Raw genomic sequence first — 16157 nt, forward strand, 5'->3', positions numbered from 1 at the left:
GAAGTGAGCGCTTGCTTTCCTTTTTTTTTTTTTTTTTATTTGCAAGAAAAGACACAATACAAACATATACAAACTCTCATAGAGGAGAATAAAAAACAAACCAACAAAACGAAACAATGCTAGGGGGCAACAAAGACACACATAGAGAAAAAAAAAAAAAAATCCATGCAAAAAATAAATTAAATAAAAAGGATAGATATTAAAAATAAATTCTTATTTGAGCACATATCAAACAAAAATCAAAATAGGAGCAACTTAGACATTCGGTGACTAAGGATTCGTGCATTTTTCCCTTGCTTGCTTTCCTTTTAGCCTGGATGGTGAGAAAGATGGTAGGCTGGCAGACGCATGCGCGTGTTGTCGGTGACGCGTAATTGGCTGTAGGCTGAGGGGGAAGATCGCGTGAAGGGACAGTCACTCTCTGAATCTGACTATCCAGCCAGCCGCGGAAGAGATTGCGGAACCCTGCGCGGAACTGATTGATGCCTTTTGTGACTGGGTCTCATATACTGGCTGCGAAATGATCTGGATGTTCTTTTAGTCGAGGCTAACAACTTAGCATACGTAGTTAACTTAGGAGATGCCTTGATGACAGCCTGTCGTCTCTAACTGAAGTATAAACATGAAAGTGTGGATCCGTCTTGAAGCTGTTACCCAGCTATCTGTGTAGTCATAGCTGCAGTTCTCAGTTCCCGATTTTCAGTCACTGCCGGGGGTGAAGGTCTTTACGTGAATTTATGTCGCCATGGAGAACACGGGCTGTGTTAATATTTGTAGCCTGACCAGCACCCTGCCGGTAATCCCCTACCAGAAGCTGACGGACCTGCACTACCTGAGCAGAGGCGGCTTCGGGACCGTCTTCCGGGCGCAGCACTGCGACTGGCGGACGACGGTGGCCATTAAGTGCCTGAAGCTGGACTCACCTGTAGGCGAAAGGTAGGCAGCGACGGATTGATTCTAGTATTATTACTGGTCATGTTGTGGTTGTTGTTGTTGTTGACAACAACAACAACAACGACGACGACGACGATGATGATGATGATGACACTGAGCGGTCTTGCTCCGAACCTCTTGATTGACACCCACGGAAGTGAGTGTAGTGAGTTTCGATTTAAAACGTACAACTGTCAAATGACACTTACTTGTTTATGGCAACTTGTTAGATCAGAGTATATCTGCATGTGCCGGTGCCGTGTGCTATGTGAATGGAGACGAGTTTTATTCCAAACCCATATAATACCAGCCCAAGACTCTATAGTCACATCTAAACGAACTGGTTTCATTTTAGGGTTAACCGCTAAATGATGTGTTTAATGGCTTAAGCTGCTGTTAGGGGGGAAATGAACAGTCATATCAGCCTGCTGTAAGAGGTTTGTAGTTATGCATCTGCCTTTTTGGCTACTCTAAATGAATATTCAATGACAGGGGAATCTGGAAGAAAATTGACGCCACTCTATTTAAAAAAAAAATTTTAAATCTGCATTTTAAAATTCTGGTTCTGCTGGCAGAAGGCTACACTGAGCGACAGGCTGCTTCCAGGCTCAAAGTTTCTAATACAGCAGCACACAAGAATAAGGTGAAGTATGAGACACTGGCAATAACCAAAAACCAGCCAGGTAGAGGGCAGATGCAAATTTCTAATGCCAGAGGTGACCGTCAACTTATCCGGCAGTTCCTTGAGAATCAGTGGATGATCTCAGGTGACCTTCAAAAGGAATGGGAAACATTAAGTGGTATGAAGTGCACTGCTAGGACAGTTCGTATCAGGCTCCTAGAGGCAGGACTGTAAACCCATAAAGCAAGGAAGAAGCCCTTCATCAGTGAGAAGCAGGGAAGAGCCAGGCTGCAGTCTGCAAAAAATATGTATTTTACACAGATGCATACCTATAAATTGAGAAATTATTTAAACTGAAAATTTTGCTGTGGTCTCTTAAGTTTTTCCATAGCTGTACTTTCACGCTATACCTGTGTGATTCAAGTTGTATTCAGTCTTGTTAGCTCACCAAGTACCATCCTCTGTTAGGGTATTACACCATATAAATTTAATTTTTCCCCAAGTATGTGATGATGCTGACTATTTATAATCATTGTGTATTATTGTATTGTGCTCTAATTTCAGGGAAGCATGTTTGTTGACTTGTGTAAACTTGTGTAAGTTTAGTTTATGATAAGTCATTCTGATGTTGAACAAGTGTTATTTATGCATGGCAAAAATGTTGTGCTTTTTTGTCCCCATTTTTCCTCAGGGAGAGAAATTGTCTCTTAAAAGAGGCGGAGGTTCTCCACAAGGCCAGGTTCAATCACATCATCCAGATCTTTGGCGTATGCAACGAGCCGGAATTCTTCTGTATCATCACAGAGTACATGAGCAATGGCTCCCTCGATCAACTGCTGCATGAGGTAGGTGTGGAGGGGCAGGGAACTCTGGAATGGGACATGTCTTACACATTCTGAAGACATTTTAGCTGTAGAAGTTCAGAGTGGCCCACAGGTCACATCCGGCCCGCAGCACAATTCTTTACGGCCCATGAAATGATTTTAATGTTGTGTTAAAAAAGACCCAATAATATGTGTATAACGGTACGCAAAATTCACGGTTTGGTACAAGCCTCGGTTTCGGGTTCACAGTTCGGTGAAATTTAGGTAAAGCAGGGAAAGCGGAACTTGTTTTCAAAATATTTATTACTAAAAATGCAAACAGAAACCTAATTAGGAAGAATCGTAAACCAAAGGTAATGTGTCTGACATCAACATGCCCGAATAATAAAAGCTCAGGGATGCTTATTATTTGCACATTACAAAGATGAGAATTTAAAATCAACATTGTATAATAAGAATCATAATTAACTAAATCTCGCGTTTTCTACCACTGAGTTTGACCACGTGTCTCCAAAGATAACCACCCGTTGTTATTTTTCAGTCCAGTCTGAATTTCCTAACCATTATACGCCATGGGAGACTAAATTGCAGAAGGCCGTTTCTGCTTTGTTTTGGGTATGCACACAATCTGATGATGTCATCTTAAATAAGTTGTTGGATGTGTTACCAGGAGCATATCTAAGTTCAGTATAGCAGAACCAGTAGACAGTCTTAGTCATATCAACGACTCTCCATTGTTGGTGTAATTTATTGGGAAACCAAAATGTTTCCATACTTCTGATTATGACTGACTAACTAGCATTACCCGTAACCAACTCACGGCGACAATTAGCATAATGTTTTCCGTGTTGTGTATCTTCTTGTGAATGTAAGTTCCGCCCTTGACAAGAAATTTATTCAGGTGTTTTATTGTGTGTTGTGAAACTAAAATAATATAGCCGAACGACCCACAATGAACACGTGTACCGTTACAACCCAACCCCGGAAGTAGGGATCATCTTGTTCAAACCTGCAATACACGTTCCTTCTTCCCACAGCAGCAACAGTTAGTATAAATTTCAGCAAAACATTCCACTTGCACTCCAGTTGTTTTGATATCTTAGGACTAAACTCGGGGTTTTGTTCATTTAAAAGATGGATCCAGTGCGTCATGTCTTATAAAAGATAATGAATAATGATTCATCAGCCTAGTGGAGGCATATGATTTAATTCTACATCTTTAGAGAGTTTTTGTATATCATTGTTCAGTTTTATTTAAATAGAGAAATTGCAGGAGTAATGTTTACTACGAAGTTCATATTTGTAACTGTTGATTGCATGTAGCAAATATTTCAATTAACTTCAAAATTTGGATCAGGCCCTTTCAGTTACTATTTGACATCCCTCCTGCTTTAAGACAGTAGTAGTTCTTGGTTAAGTATGGTTTTGGAGGTGTTGTGAAAGAAAGGATGTGATTAATACTAATTTGTCTTATTACGTTATACCTCAAGTGAAAGATGCATTTTTTCCCACTGTGTCACACTATTACTTGTGTTACCTAACAGGATATCTCCAGATAAAGAGATAAAGCTGATTTTATTATTCTGTTTATTGATGCAACCGCTAAGTGAAAAATGCCATTTTTTTTCTGCTTTTAATTTGCAGAAGAACCTATATCCCCACCTGGAATGGTCTCTGCGTTTGCGTGTCTTGTACGAGATCGCTCTGGGGGTCAACTTTCTGCACAATATGAGTCCTCCTCTGCTGCACCATGACCTGAAGACACAGAACATCCTCCTGGATGGGGAGTTTCATGTAAAGGTGTGGTGGACTTTCATGCTGCATTCAATTTATGATCACTTGCCATTACTGTCTACTTATTGGCCTTTTGATGGTGTACAATACATAGTTGCATATCAAGTTTTAAGACTTTTGTGTCTGTGCTAATTTGTATGATGCAGCTACATACAGATGAACCGAAAGGCCTGTGTGACCCCAGAAACTGAACTGTCTAGTTGCCCAGTTTAAGTTGCCCAAAGGGTCAGCGTGTGGCTCAGTGGGCTAAGTGGGCTATCCTCTGTATATCACAGTGGATTCTCTTATGGAAGCTGGGCCTCATAGCCCAAATTTCAGATCAGATATCCACTGTGTTGGAAGGGTGGAGATGTAATCTGTGGGTGTCCCTTAACTGTTTACAGTTAGATTGTGGTGTTAGTCAGTCACATCTGGGAGTCCTGGGTTTATGGAAGGCTGGTTATGATGCTCCAGTGAGGTGTGATGAGCGGATCCTCTCAGCAGTGAGAGAGCAGGGTGGTTTACGGGTGTGAATCCCAGGTGGACTCCAACAAGCAGTACGCCTATTGCGCTGCACTCTCTTACGTTCATTATAACATTTCCTTGTTTTATACTGAGCAAATAAATGAGATGATTTTTCTTAACAGATAGCAGATTTTGGGCTCTCAAAGTGGCGTCAGCTGTCCATCAGCAAGACTTCCGGCTCCAAGGGGCCAGAGATGGGGGGAACGGTCATTTACATGCCGCCTGAGGAGTACGAGCCTTCCAAGAGCCGGCGTGCTGACGTGAAACACGATATGTACAGGTGAGGCCTTTTACAGCAGCACTGCTTTCCCCGAGTTAGATTTTAATAGGGCTAGGCACACTAGGGTAGTATTTTTGAATCAGTCCCAGTGGTGTATGTTTGAATAGTTAAAGGGGCAGTTCACCCCAAAGACGAAAACAGATATGTTTCAGAGGGGCTTTAGTGCTGTATATCCATCTTGGTTGTTCTGCTGGGAGTTGCCTAGTTTTGGAGATATTGGCATTAGAAATGCCGGGCTTCTCTCAAATACGGTGGGAGTGAATGGCATTCTTTCTGTGGTGATTAAAACCGCCAAAAAACACATTTAAAAGTGCACGACTCTACACACCAGTCATCACTGTGCAGACGGTACGAGCACGAACACCCCAGCAATATCTTCGGTCGAAGAAAACAGTTCCTACATTAAACTGCTCACTGTGGATTATCTTGAGTATCCGGATCGTGATTTTTTTATGAGACATTGGCTGTTGAATTTTTAAAATGTCTTTTTTTGGCGCTTTAATATCCACAGAAAGAATGCCTTTCAGTGCCATTATATTCAAGAGATGGCCATCATTTCTATGGCTGATATCTACAAAACTAGGCAACTCCCAGCAGAACAGCCTAGATGAATGGAGTGCACTAAACCCCCCACTGAAACATATATTTTTTTCAGTTTTGAAGTGAACTGCACCTTTAATTCTATCCCAGCGTGTATCTTGCTTCCAGTGTTTTCTTGGGATAGGCTGGTTATGCCGACTGGTTAATCAGTTATTTAACATATAGGCTTAAAAATCTGAAATTATTCTAACTTGACCCCTTTGAGTTCTCACCCTTTGACTACAAACATTCTTTCTGAGTAGGGTGACCAGATAATATATGTCAGGGAGGACACTTTGAGCTACTTCAGGTTTTACAAACTACTTTCAAACTGAAAGGCTCCTGTGCTCGGCTAATTAGTTCAGCTCTTCTTGTGCTTTGACTGGTTTGTTTCCTTGACTGAAAGACTCATCCAGCTGTTTCACATTAGCATTAGTGACACATGCATGATTATAGGAGACTGACCAATCAGCACACAGCAAGAACTCAGCGCTCAAGTGAAATCCAGGTCCGTTTCATTGAAATGGTAATTTACAATTCCTGTCCTAGCTCAGTGTCCTCCCTGACATGGATTATCTGGTCACCCTATTTCTGAGGCAGAGTGAATTTTCTGTCTTCAGTCTATATTTTAACAGTGCTCCACAGAGGAAGCTAACAGATGTAATTTCCTTAATTACTTAGATTCGTTCAGCTTCCTCTTCCTTTTAATTATTGGGCTCATCCAATGAATTGTTTAAATGCAAACTTTTTCCAGCATTTTGTTACCTGTTAGCTTAATAAAATCTTTTTCAGTAGCTGTGATTTTCAGTGCAGTGACTCATGTAGCCCTCAGCATTTTTATATGTTGAGTAATTGAGGTTCTGGGAAGAGCTGTGCACTTTTTTTTTCTTGTTTTCCTTATATGCTTATTTGAAGAGGTGAACATTTCCGGGCCAGGAAGTACAAATCCAGACCAAAATTTTGCTCCAACCAACTAGTTAAGTACTCTGTGACTGTGAGTCTTTATGCTCAACTGGTTGGTGAAAACAAAATCTTGGTCAGGACTTTGCGGACCTGATCTTTCCACCTCTGCTTTTTTGTTTATTTTCTTTTTTGTTTGTTTGATTGATTTTAAGAAGGGGAATGCTTAATCCCCTAGTCGATTACAGGAAATTCCGCGGCAAAGTTGGAAATGCCCATTACCTGACATAAGTCCATTAAATAACTTACAGATGTCAATACGTTTTGTATATTTCAGTTATGCAATCATCATGTGGGAAGTGCTGTCTCGACGGATACCATTTGAAGGTACATGGTTTCCTGTTAAAATACACACACACACACACACACACACAAACTATAAGTATTGGGACACATACAGGGACTTATGACATCCCATTTTTAATTCTTATATAGAGTTGGTCCCCACTTTGCAGCTGCCTCTCTTTCCACGAAATCATGGAGTGAGTCTTTGGGAATTTTTGCCTATTCATTCAGAAGAGCATTTATGAGGTCAGACACTGAAATTGGACGTGAAAGGACAACCTCGTAGTCTTCGTATTTAATTGAAGTATTTGATGGGGTTGAGGTCAGGGCTCTGTGCAGGCCAGTCAAGGTCTTCCACACCAAACTCACCCAACCAGTCTCTATGGATCTTACTTTGTGCACTGGGGCACAGTCATGCTGGAACAGAAAAGGGCCTTCCCCAAACTGTTCCAACAATCTGGATAACACAGAACTGTCCAAAATGCTAAAGCATTAAGATTTCCCTTCACTGGAACTAAGGGGTCTAGCACAACCCCTGAAAAACAACTGCAAACCATTATCCCTGTTCAACCAAACTTTCCATTTCTCCTGGCTTCTGCCAAACCCAGACTCATCCATCAGACAGCCAGGCAGGGAAACGTGATTCCTCACTCCACAGAACACGTTTGCAGAGAAATTAATTCTTCTTGCTGCTCTTGATATGGTTTCAACCCACGATTAATGAAGCAACAACTTGCAGACTTAAACTAAAAAAAAAAAAAAACAAGTTTGGGAACCACTGCTCTAGTGACTAGTGTAGATGCCGGACTCACAATAAACCCAACAGCTGGTATAGTTATGTGTTTGCATGTCCTGACAGCTAATGATGTGTATTGTGATTCTTGGGTAGAGGCGGTAAATCCCATGCAGATCATGTTCAGTGTTCTGCGCGGCATCCGTCCAGACACGAGCTTGGACAGCCTACCTGGAGATATCCCGAGCAGAGAGATACTCATCAACCTCATGACTTGTGGCTGGACCTCCAACCCTGACGAGCGTCCATCGTTTCTTAGTGAGTGCCACTTCCCCACCACTGTCCTTTTTGGAACGCCATGCAATCCCAGTTTTTCAGCTAAGCTGAGCTTGCATTTAAGTTTTGTTGCAATATTAATTAAATCTATCCTGTTAGTCAATAATAACAATTCCTTTGGCTGCTTAGACTTATCCTTCATGTCATTCTTCTTACTACTAATCTAATCCTTGTTCTCATGCTAGCAAACAACCTGTTTTGGGACAGAGTGGGCTATGTTTTACAGCTCTGTATCTCCTGGTCAAAGTGTAGATGGCATAATTCAGACTAGTCCTCTCATATATATATATGAACATTGTCCCCATACCACTGTTTCCTGTCTTCCCTGTAGAATGTCTTATTGAACTTGAGCCCATGCTGCGCAGATTTGATGAGATTGAACTTCTGGAGGCTGTACTAGAGGTGATGAGATCCAAGGTATGAATTTCATGTATCTAGGCACTTGGCTACTGTAGACTCATTGCTCAAAATCAGGATATATATTTTTTTGCACCATTCAGATTGAGGTCACACTAGGCATTATCACATTGAGATTAGAAGAGTCATATTTGGGTACGGGAGAAAGAAACACTAAGAGGTGTTTTGTTTATTGATAGATTCCCAACGGGAGTTTGATCATTTGTAGTAGCAGAAGTTGAAATCAAGAGTACTGTAGGGTACAAGGAATGAGTTCTGTAACATTGTCACACTTTTTGGATGAATCTGGGATATGAGACGCAGGGTATCAGCATTCAAAGGAGTAATGGCTGTTTTCAAATACCCTATTAGGAAACCCTTAAAGGTTGTGTCTCCGTGGTTGATATGGGAAATGATGCCGTTTAAGAATGAAGTTGAACTATGATCTTTGACACATTTTGCAGTGACTGAAATGCTTATTTTGTATTCTGCTAGCTAGACACTGCAAACCCACATTTCCTTCCTTCAAGAAATTGTAATTGGCTACATTAGTCTCTGCTGTTGCTCACTTGTTTTTAGCTATTTTCCAACATCTGAATGTTTAAAATTTAATTGTATTCTTTAACACTTTTGAATTTGCCTTTATTTGACACTGGGCCTGTCAGCTTCCCCTTTTCCTTAACTCGTCGTGTTATAAAAATCCTTTGAATCATTACGTTTTAATGAGAAATCTGATGTCATTTATTGTTGCCTTTGTTGGCAAATTAGGCATATACACAAATCAGTGTTAAAAGCAGTAATATCAATTGATTTATTGTGCTAATATCTCCCTTATAATCTTATAACAAATGAATGCAATGAAGAGGGATTTTTTTGGCCTGAACAATGGTAGAAAGCAGCATTGTGTACCCTGACTTGTAATTTAAAGGTTATAATTTAGAGTTCAAGAAAGCATATGCTATAGCATCCTGGAATGCTCCAGGAATATGTCCAGCTGTGGAAATTAAGAAAAAGGCAGAGGAGTAAAGGCAGAGGATGTAAAATCATCAGCTAACTGACTGCATGACTGACACTGTGACCCTGGCTGTTCCCCTTTGAGATGCTGCTGAAGATGGGCAGCCACACCACGACTCCGCTGAAAATTGAGACGAGAGAGAAGCCGCTGGACTCGTTAAAAGATAACAATGCTCCTTGGCAGGTTAGTCGAAGGATGCAGGATTTCATCTGGCTCACGTGTCTTTTTCCAGTTTAATTGGGGTCAGGTGGGGGATGGAGAAAAAAGTTTTGCTCCATCTTGAGCTTCTTCCCCGTGGCTATAAGGACACTCCGCACCCTGCTAGCCTCCTCGCCACCTATCTGTTCCCAGGAATACTTACACCTCCTCTCAACTGGCACTGGTCACTTTAGCTTATTATTTACTTAATTATTGTCAGTCAACTGGCATTATATTTTTTTGCTGCTGCAGTTTTTATTTACTTTCACATTGCACTATGTATATAAACCATTTGTCCTGTGTTTTGTCCTTTAAGCATTGTAAAACCCTCTCCCTATCAATGCTGTGTATGTTGCACCATGGTGCAGGGGGAACACTATTTCATGCCTCTGTATACAGTGGTACCGCGAACCCATGAACAGTCCTGTTCACGAGCAAATCGGGTTACGAACCGGATGTTTGAAAAATTTTTTGTACCGGTTCGCGAACCGTGTTTCAGGCTGCGAACACGCAAACATCTCCCATAAGCGCCCCAAAGAACCACATGAAACATGAAGAAGTGTAGATTATGCCCAAGAACGGTTGTGGAATGTATAAAAAACTTGTTGTAGATGTATGTCTTTACTATGGCTCTTCAGAGGTCGAATATCTGAAAAAAGAAAAAAATAGAGAAAGACAGAACGTTCTGTTATAGCGGTACCTTTCAGTGATTGATAGACATGTTTGTGATGGTTTTTAACAGTCACAAATCTATACATAAAATTACAGTTCTTCATTAATAACATAAATTAAGTGGGTCCTATTTAAGTGTTATATTCTCCATTCACACATAGTGGCAACTGCATATTGTTTGTTTACAGTGCAAACAAAGAAGTTCATCGTCATAAAACGCGTGGCATCACGAAATGTACATAAAAATTTTAGGCATATGAAAATAAAGTACAGTAAACAAAAATCACATTTTTTAAATTACTGTATTGTTTTTGATACTCTTTTACTGCTAATTGTTTATTTTTTTGAGGGGATGTTTTGTGGTTCTTTTCCATGTTTTGGCATCTTTCGAGCGACCAGTCCGCCAACAAGCGTATGCTCAGTTGTGTATTGGTCCGCCTTTCGTAAATGTATTATTTGAACGAATTATTTGTATTTACATAATTTTAAATGGGAAAACTTGATTCAGGTTGCGAACTTTTCGGGTCGCGAACCGAGTCCTTAAACGAATTAAGTTCATGAGCTGAGGTACCACTGTACTTGCATATGGGTTGTATGTTAAAGCCCACTGGACTTGGTCGTATGTTAAAGCCCACTGGACTTGAGGTGGTGGGAGCGAATAATACAATCTCAGATTGTTGTGGTCACCTGTTCTCCTTAGATATAAATTCTTTCTTAGATTCAATGGCATTTATACACCTGATTTCCAGCTATTTGGGTAGTGCAGTGTGCAGTGGTTGGCACTGTCACCTTACGCCTCTGGGACCTGGGTTTGAGACTCCACTGGGATTCCATGTGTGTAGAGTTTGATGTTCTTCCTGTGTTGCCGTGGGGTTTCCCCTGCGTGATCTGGTTTTCCCCCATAGTCTAAAAGCATGCTGAGGCTGATTGGAGTTACCATCCTGGTGCCCCATCCTGGGTTGGTGCCCTGTGATGGGTTGGTGCCCTGTGATGGGTTGGTGCCCCATCCTGGGTTGGTGCCCTGTGATGGGTTGATGCCCCATCCTGGGTTGGTGCCCTGTGATGGGTTGGTGCCCCATCCTGGGTTGTTACCTGCCTTGCGCCCGTAGCCTCCAGAGTTGACTCCAAGGCCCCCTGTAACCCTGAATAGGACAAGCCATTTCAGAAAATGGATGAATGGATGGATGGAGCTAGAGGCTCTTGTACTTAAATATGCAATAGAAACTTATACTGAACTAAATAAAAAGTAAAAGTAAAACGGACATTCCTCAGTGGCACAAGCAGTGACCCAGAACGAGCTGCACAAACAGGGCAGTCTTGTTCAACAGGTTTGATGTCAGACGTCCTTCGACTTGAAAATAGCAGCTTAATCAGGAACAATGTGTGGTTTATATAAGCTTTGCCATGCCATCTTTACATGAGAACTTGCAACATAACGGTTTAAAAATACTATGCAGGGCCATATGCTGTGGTATTTTGACAACATTCTGTGTTTGTAACAGATTTGAACTGATTTCCAGTTATGCAAAGTAGCACCTTTCAAAGAAGCGTTGAATGTAATACAGTGCTGATTATTTGCATGTTCTCAGTTTAGCAAGGTTAGTGGCTAACTGAATAGCTCACGTTTTTCATATGTTGTCCCACAGCTCTGTGAAGTGGCTCTTGTGTGTTTATTTATTAATTTTTTTAATTTGGATGCTTGTTGTTGTGGCAGTTTTCAGTTGGTGACCTTGACTCTTAATCCCTTTTTCTGTGTATGTTTAATGCCAGGACACAAGCTCCGCTTCAGGCTCTGGATCTTACTCCTCTCAAGAACCTGACCGGCCACACTTCCTCACCATCAGCGACCCACCCGAAAAAGGCATGACCCTTCCATTTCAGTCCTATTAAATCACACGCTTCTCTTCAGTCTGTCTTTGATAACAAGCAATATGTTAGGCAGACTAGAATATAGTCTCCATACTGTGTAGTGGAAAAATGTTCTCTCTTCCATGTTTTTATATCTGAATTGTCCATCGGCATACTTTGTGCCCCTGTTGCCTCCCACCTGCAGGGATGGGGGTTTGAATCCCACCTTCACTTGGTGTTTGGAGTTTGTATCTATGTGGTGTAGGTTTTCTTCGGGAATTTCAGTTTCTTCCTGCAGGTATGCAGTCAGGTTAATCGCTGTTTCGGATTTATGCATAGTATGTATTTTGGCGTGTCCTGCAATGGATGGCATCCCATCCAGGTCTCGTCCCCTAACTTGGGGTCTGTGCTATTTAGAATTCTCTTCAGGCCCCCCATGACCCTGAGTAGGATGGATGGATTGATGGACGGATGGATGGATGGAGGGATGGACCATATCTCCAACCAAACAGATGCTTGATTTTACTGATTTTCTGATATTTTGCTGTCTAGTTATTTTAAGGCAGCAACGATGAAACACAATCTTCAACACTTCAACACTTAATTTGTTTAACAAACAAGATGCTACAGTACCTATTCAGCTGACATTGGAGCTTTCTGTCTCCCCTCTCTAGCATCCTTGCACCCATTGCACTACTTCATATTGTTCTGGATCCATCCTGAACTTTTTTGCACTTCTCAATCAATCAGTCAACCACTCAATCAACCAAACAAACTTTATATACCATATTTCAAACAACTGAAATGCAATTCAAAGTGCTTTACAAGCGAACGACACAACATTATTAAAAAATGAATTTATGAACTGAATTTATGTATAGTAAAAAGGAAAAATAGAACAATGAAATAATCCAGAATTAAATAAAATAGAATAAAATACGTATAAATACTAAAATCGTAAGAATATAAAATGTTACATAAACACCAGACTGCCAGACTAAACAGACAAGTTAATGTTTTAACAATCGCAATATTTTCAGCACCTTTCATCCTCAGGAAGAGCATGGTAGCTAAAAATAGCTTCACTCAATGTTGTTTTTCTGCCTTAGAACAGCGGAGAAGGGAACAGGAGCATTTGAGAGGTAGTCTGGTGCAAGGCCATGTACTGCCTCATAAACTAATACAAGAATTTTACAATCAAAAGGAAAGCAAACAGGTCAGCAGTGTAAAGATTTTAAGGCCCTGTTTACGCTTTTAAATGCATCTTGGGTGATTGGATCCAAAGTGGACAGCGCTAAGTACCACTGAGACGCAGTATGATCCAATCACTCGAACCTCTGGCCAAGGGGCTCTGGCATGCATTTTGACCACATTTATTTATGCTTAAAATTCCCTTAGGATCCCCCTTAAACAGAACATGAGAAAGATGACATATTGAATGGACTGCAAACCGAAATCTGGTTTTAATAATTAATACGATGATATTTTTTTGTCATAGGGCGTAACACTTCTAATACACCATCAGTACGGTTTTTTACTGGGCTTTTCTCTCTGCCTGCCTCGCTGCTCCTCACAGAGGGCTTTTCTCTCTGCCTGCCTCGCTGCTCCTCACAGAGGGCTTTTCTCTCTGCCTGCCTCGCTGCTCCTCACAGAGGGCTTTTCTCTCTGCCTGCCTCGCTGCTCCTCACAGAGGGCTTTTCTCTCTGCCTGCCTCGCTGCTCCTCACAGAGGGCTTTTCTCTCTGCCTGCCTCGCTGCTCCTCACAGAGCGCTTTTCTCTCTGCCTGCCTCGCTGCTCCTCACAGAGGGCTTTTCTCTCTGCCTGCCTCGCTGCTCCTCACAGAGGGCTTTTCTCTCTGCCTGCCTCGCTGCTCCTCACAGAGGGCTTTTCTCTCTGCCTGCCTCGCTGCTCCTCACAGAGGGCTTTTCACTATGGTGGCCTTTTTCAAGACGCCATCCAAGTAAAACGGCTAAAATGACGTTGCAATTTCTTGAACAATTAAAAAAATATGTTAAGCATTATAGTGGTTTCCAAGCATCCTATATAACTATCCTGCTTAGCGGTCATTTTTGCCACACCATGGTGAATTTATCCAAAGATATGAATTTATCCTAGAGTTTTAAACTACACCTGTTGCTGCAAGATATTAGGATCCTTGTATTGTATCGTAATATGTGTGAGTAAACTAGAGCAAATATTAAGTTTATTTACTTATAGTCCTATTTTGAATCATTTTTGCTCTAAGCTGTTGAGCCACATTGTGGGGGCTTTTCGCTCAACCTGATCTTGTTTGTCTGATTTGTAGTTGTATTTAGAAATGGTAGTTATGGGCAGGCATGGAGGATGGAGTGAAGAGTCTCTAATGAATGCTACTGCTGCAGTTAAAAATGGGCCATCAGTCAGGTCGGCTGCATCTGCATCCTGGATACAGAGGAAAACACTGGCAGACTATACATACAACAGAGAATTGATGCCAAGCAATGTACCGGTCCGAAAACAATATTCAGTCCTGATGAGGAAGATGAACCTACCCGTATTATTCGATTGCAGAATGTTGGTTTCCCATTAACAAGTGCTGATGTCCAAAGAGCAGCGTACCAGTGTGCTTCAAAAATTGGTGTTTCTGGTAGATTTGGAAAAAATGCAAGGATACGTGAAATTGTTGGCAAGGATTGGTTTCATTTGTTTATGTCCAGGCATCAAGGGCTTTCATTGCGTACATCAGAAACATCGTCGTATGGTCGTGGATGTGGACAGAATCGATTCATCGTGAACGATTTCTGTGATGATGTTCAAAAAACAGATGCTGACAATAAGTTAGGACCTCAGAGTATTTGCAGTATGGATGAGACTGAGGTCCAGATGACCGCAAGAAAAGAAGTGGTCTTTGCTTGGTGTTCAACAGCAAGTGTATTTTTGTCATCATTTATTAGAATAGTAGCATGTGGGGTGTTACTACAACCCAAAATCAGAAAAAGTTCGGATGGTATGGAAAATGCAGGAATGGATATATTAACAAATGAAATGAAGTTGACCAAACAAAACAAGAAATATCTTGGGTTCATACTGTTTGCAATGAAATAAAAGTCAAAGTAAATTTCAGAATCACTGTTTTCTTTTCTTTTAATTATTGTTATTATTTTTTATTTGCATTTTCCATACCATCCCAACTTTTTTCTGATTTGGGGTTGTATATGTGTTGCTTCTGTAAACCTTTGTGAATTACTGAAGGAACAAGTCATGAATAACACAAGTTAAATAGCGATGTCATATTTGTTAATCATTAATGAATCATGATGCATCATTCATCCCAGGCAGTTGCATCTGTTAATTTGGTAAATCTTTCTGAACTACTGAAGGAACGAGTAATGAATAAGTGGAATAATGATCTCATGTCTGTTCATCATTAATGAATCGTGACTTATCTTTTATCTCAAGTAGCAACTATATCTGTACATAATTTGTTCATAATTTGTACTTCAGTAGTAACTGAGTTTTTGTGCCCCGTCAAGTAAAGTGTTACTGAAAATTCTGTGATATGTAAGCCTTTATGTCTAAAATATGGTTTAAAAGTGAGTCAGTTGGCCCACTGCCATCAGAAGCGACAGCCACCTAGAGCTGAGTGTCATCATCTTAGGTGTGGAATGAGATACCGTGCCCCCTAATGACACTACCCAAGGGAAACTTATGTAAATTAAAAAATAATGGTTCTAAAATTGATCCTTGTAGAACCCCGCAGGTGACATCATAGTGTTGGGAGGACTGGTCATTTATAGATACAAAAAATTTTCTTCCGCAAAGGCTGGAGGTAAACCAGTTAAAAGCAATTCCACAGGGGCTAACATGGTCCGTTAATCTGTCTAAATCCATCTAAAAGAATCTGGTAATCCACAGTATCAAAAGCAGCATTCAGGTCAAGTAGCAACAGAACTGTAGGCTTGTCTCTGTCATTGTATGCTAATTTTAACAGGGCTGTGCTGTGGTGCCCAAAACCTGATTGAAACATTTCTGATTTAGTATTTCAGTTAAAAAAAAAAAAATAATTATTGCTAAAATAGGAGATTTGAAATTGGTCTAAAATTCCTCATGTATGCCAACCCTTAAACACAAAGCTGGCAGCTTAAGAAAGAACATAAGTATATTAATTATAAAACAGTAACGCACAATATAAATCTTAA

At 40.8% G+C, this 16157-nt stretch overlaps 1 protein-coding gene across 1 annotated transcript in view; it reads left to right on the forward strand.

The window, feature by feature from the left end:
* Window positions 1-251: 251 nt before the first annotated feature.
* The window catches only part of LOC111859612 (receptor-interacting serine/threonine-protein kinase 2-like), a 37024-nt gene continuing 21118 nt past the window's right edge, over window positions 252-16157 (forward strand). The window contains 9 exon segments of the mRNA XM_023842433.2: window positions 252-936; window positions 2247-2400; window positions 4024-4179; window positions 4800-4957; window positions 6774-6823; window positions 7671-7832; window positions 8182-8267; window positions 9346-9444; window positions 11902-11992. Coding sequence (XP_023698201.2) covers window positions 746-936; window positions 2247-2400; window positions 4024-4179; window positions 4800-4957; window positions 6774-6823; window positions 7671-7832; window positions 8182-8267; window positions 9346-9444; window positions 11902-11992 — 1147 coding nt within the window. The 5' untranslated portion in view covers window positions 252-745.

The sequence above is a fragment of the Paramormyrops kingsleyae genome, chromosome 4 (assembly GCF_048594095.1).
Source record: "Paramormyrops kingsleyae isolate MSU_618 chromosome 4, PKINGS_0.4, whole genome shotgun sequence".
Taxonomy (NCBI): domain Eukaryota; kingdom Metazoa; phylum Chordata; class Actinopteri; order Osteoglossiformes; family Mormyridae; genus Paramormyrops; species Paramormyrops kingsleyae.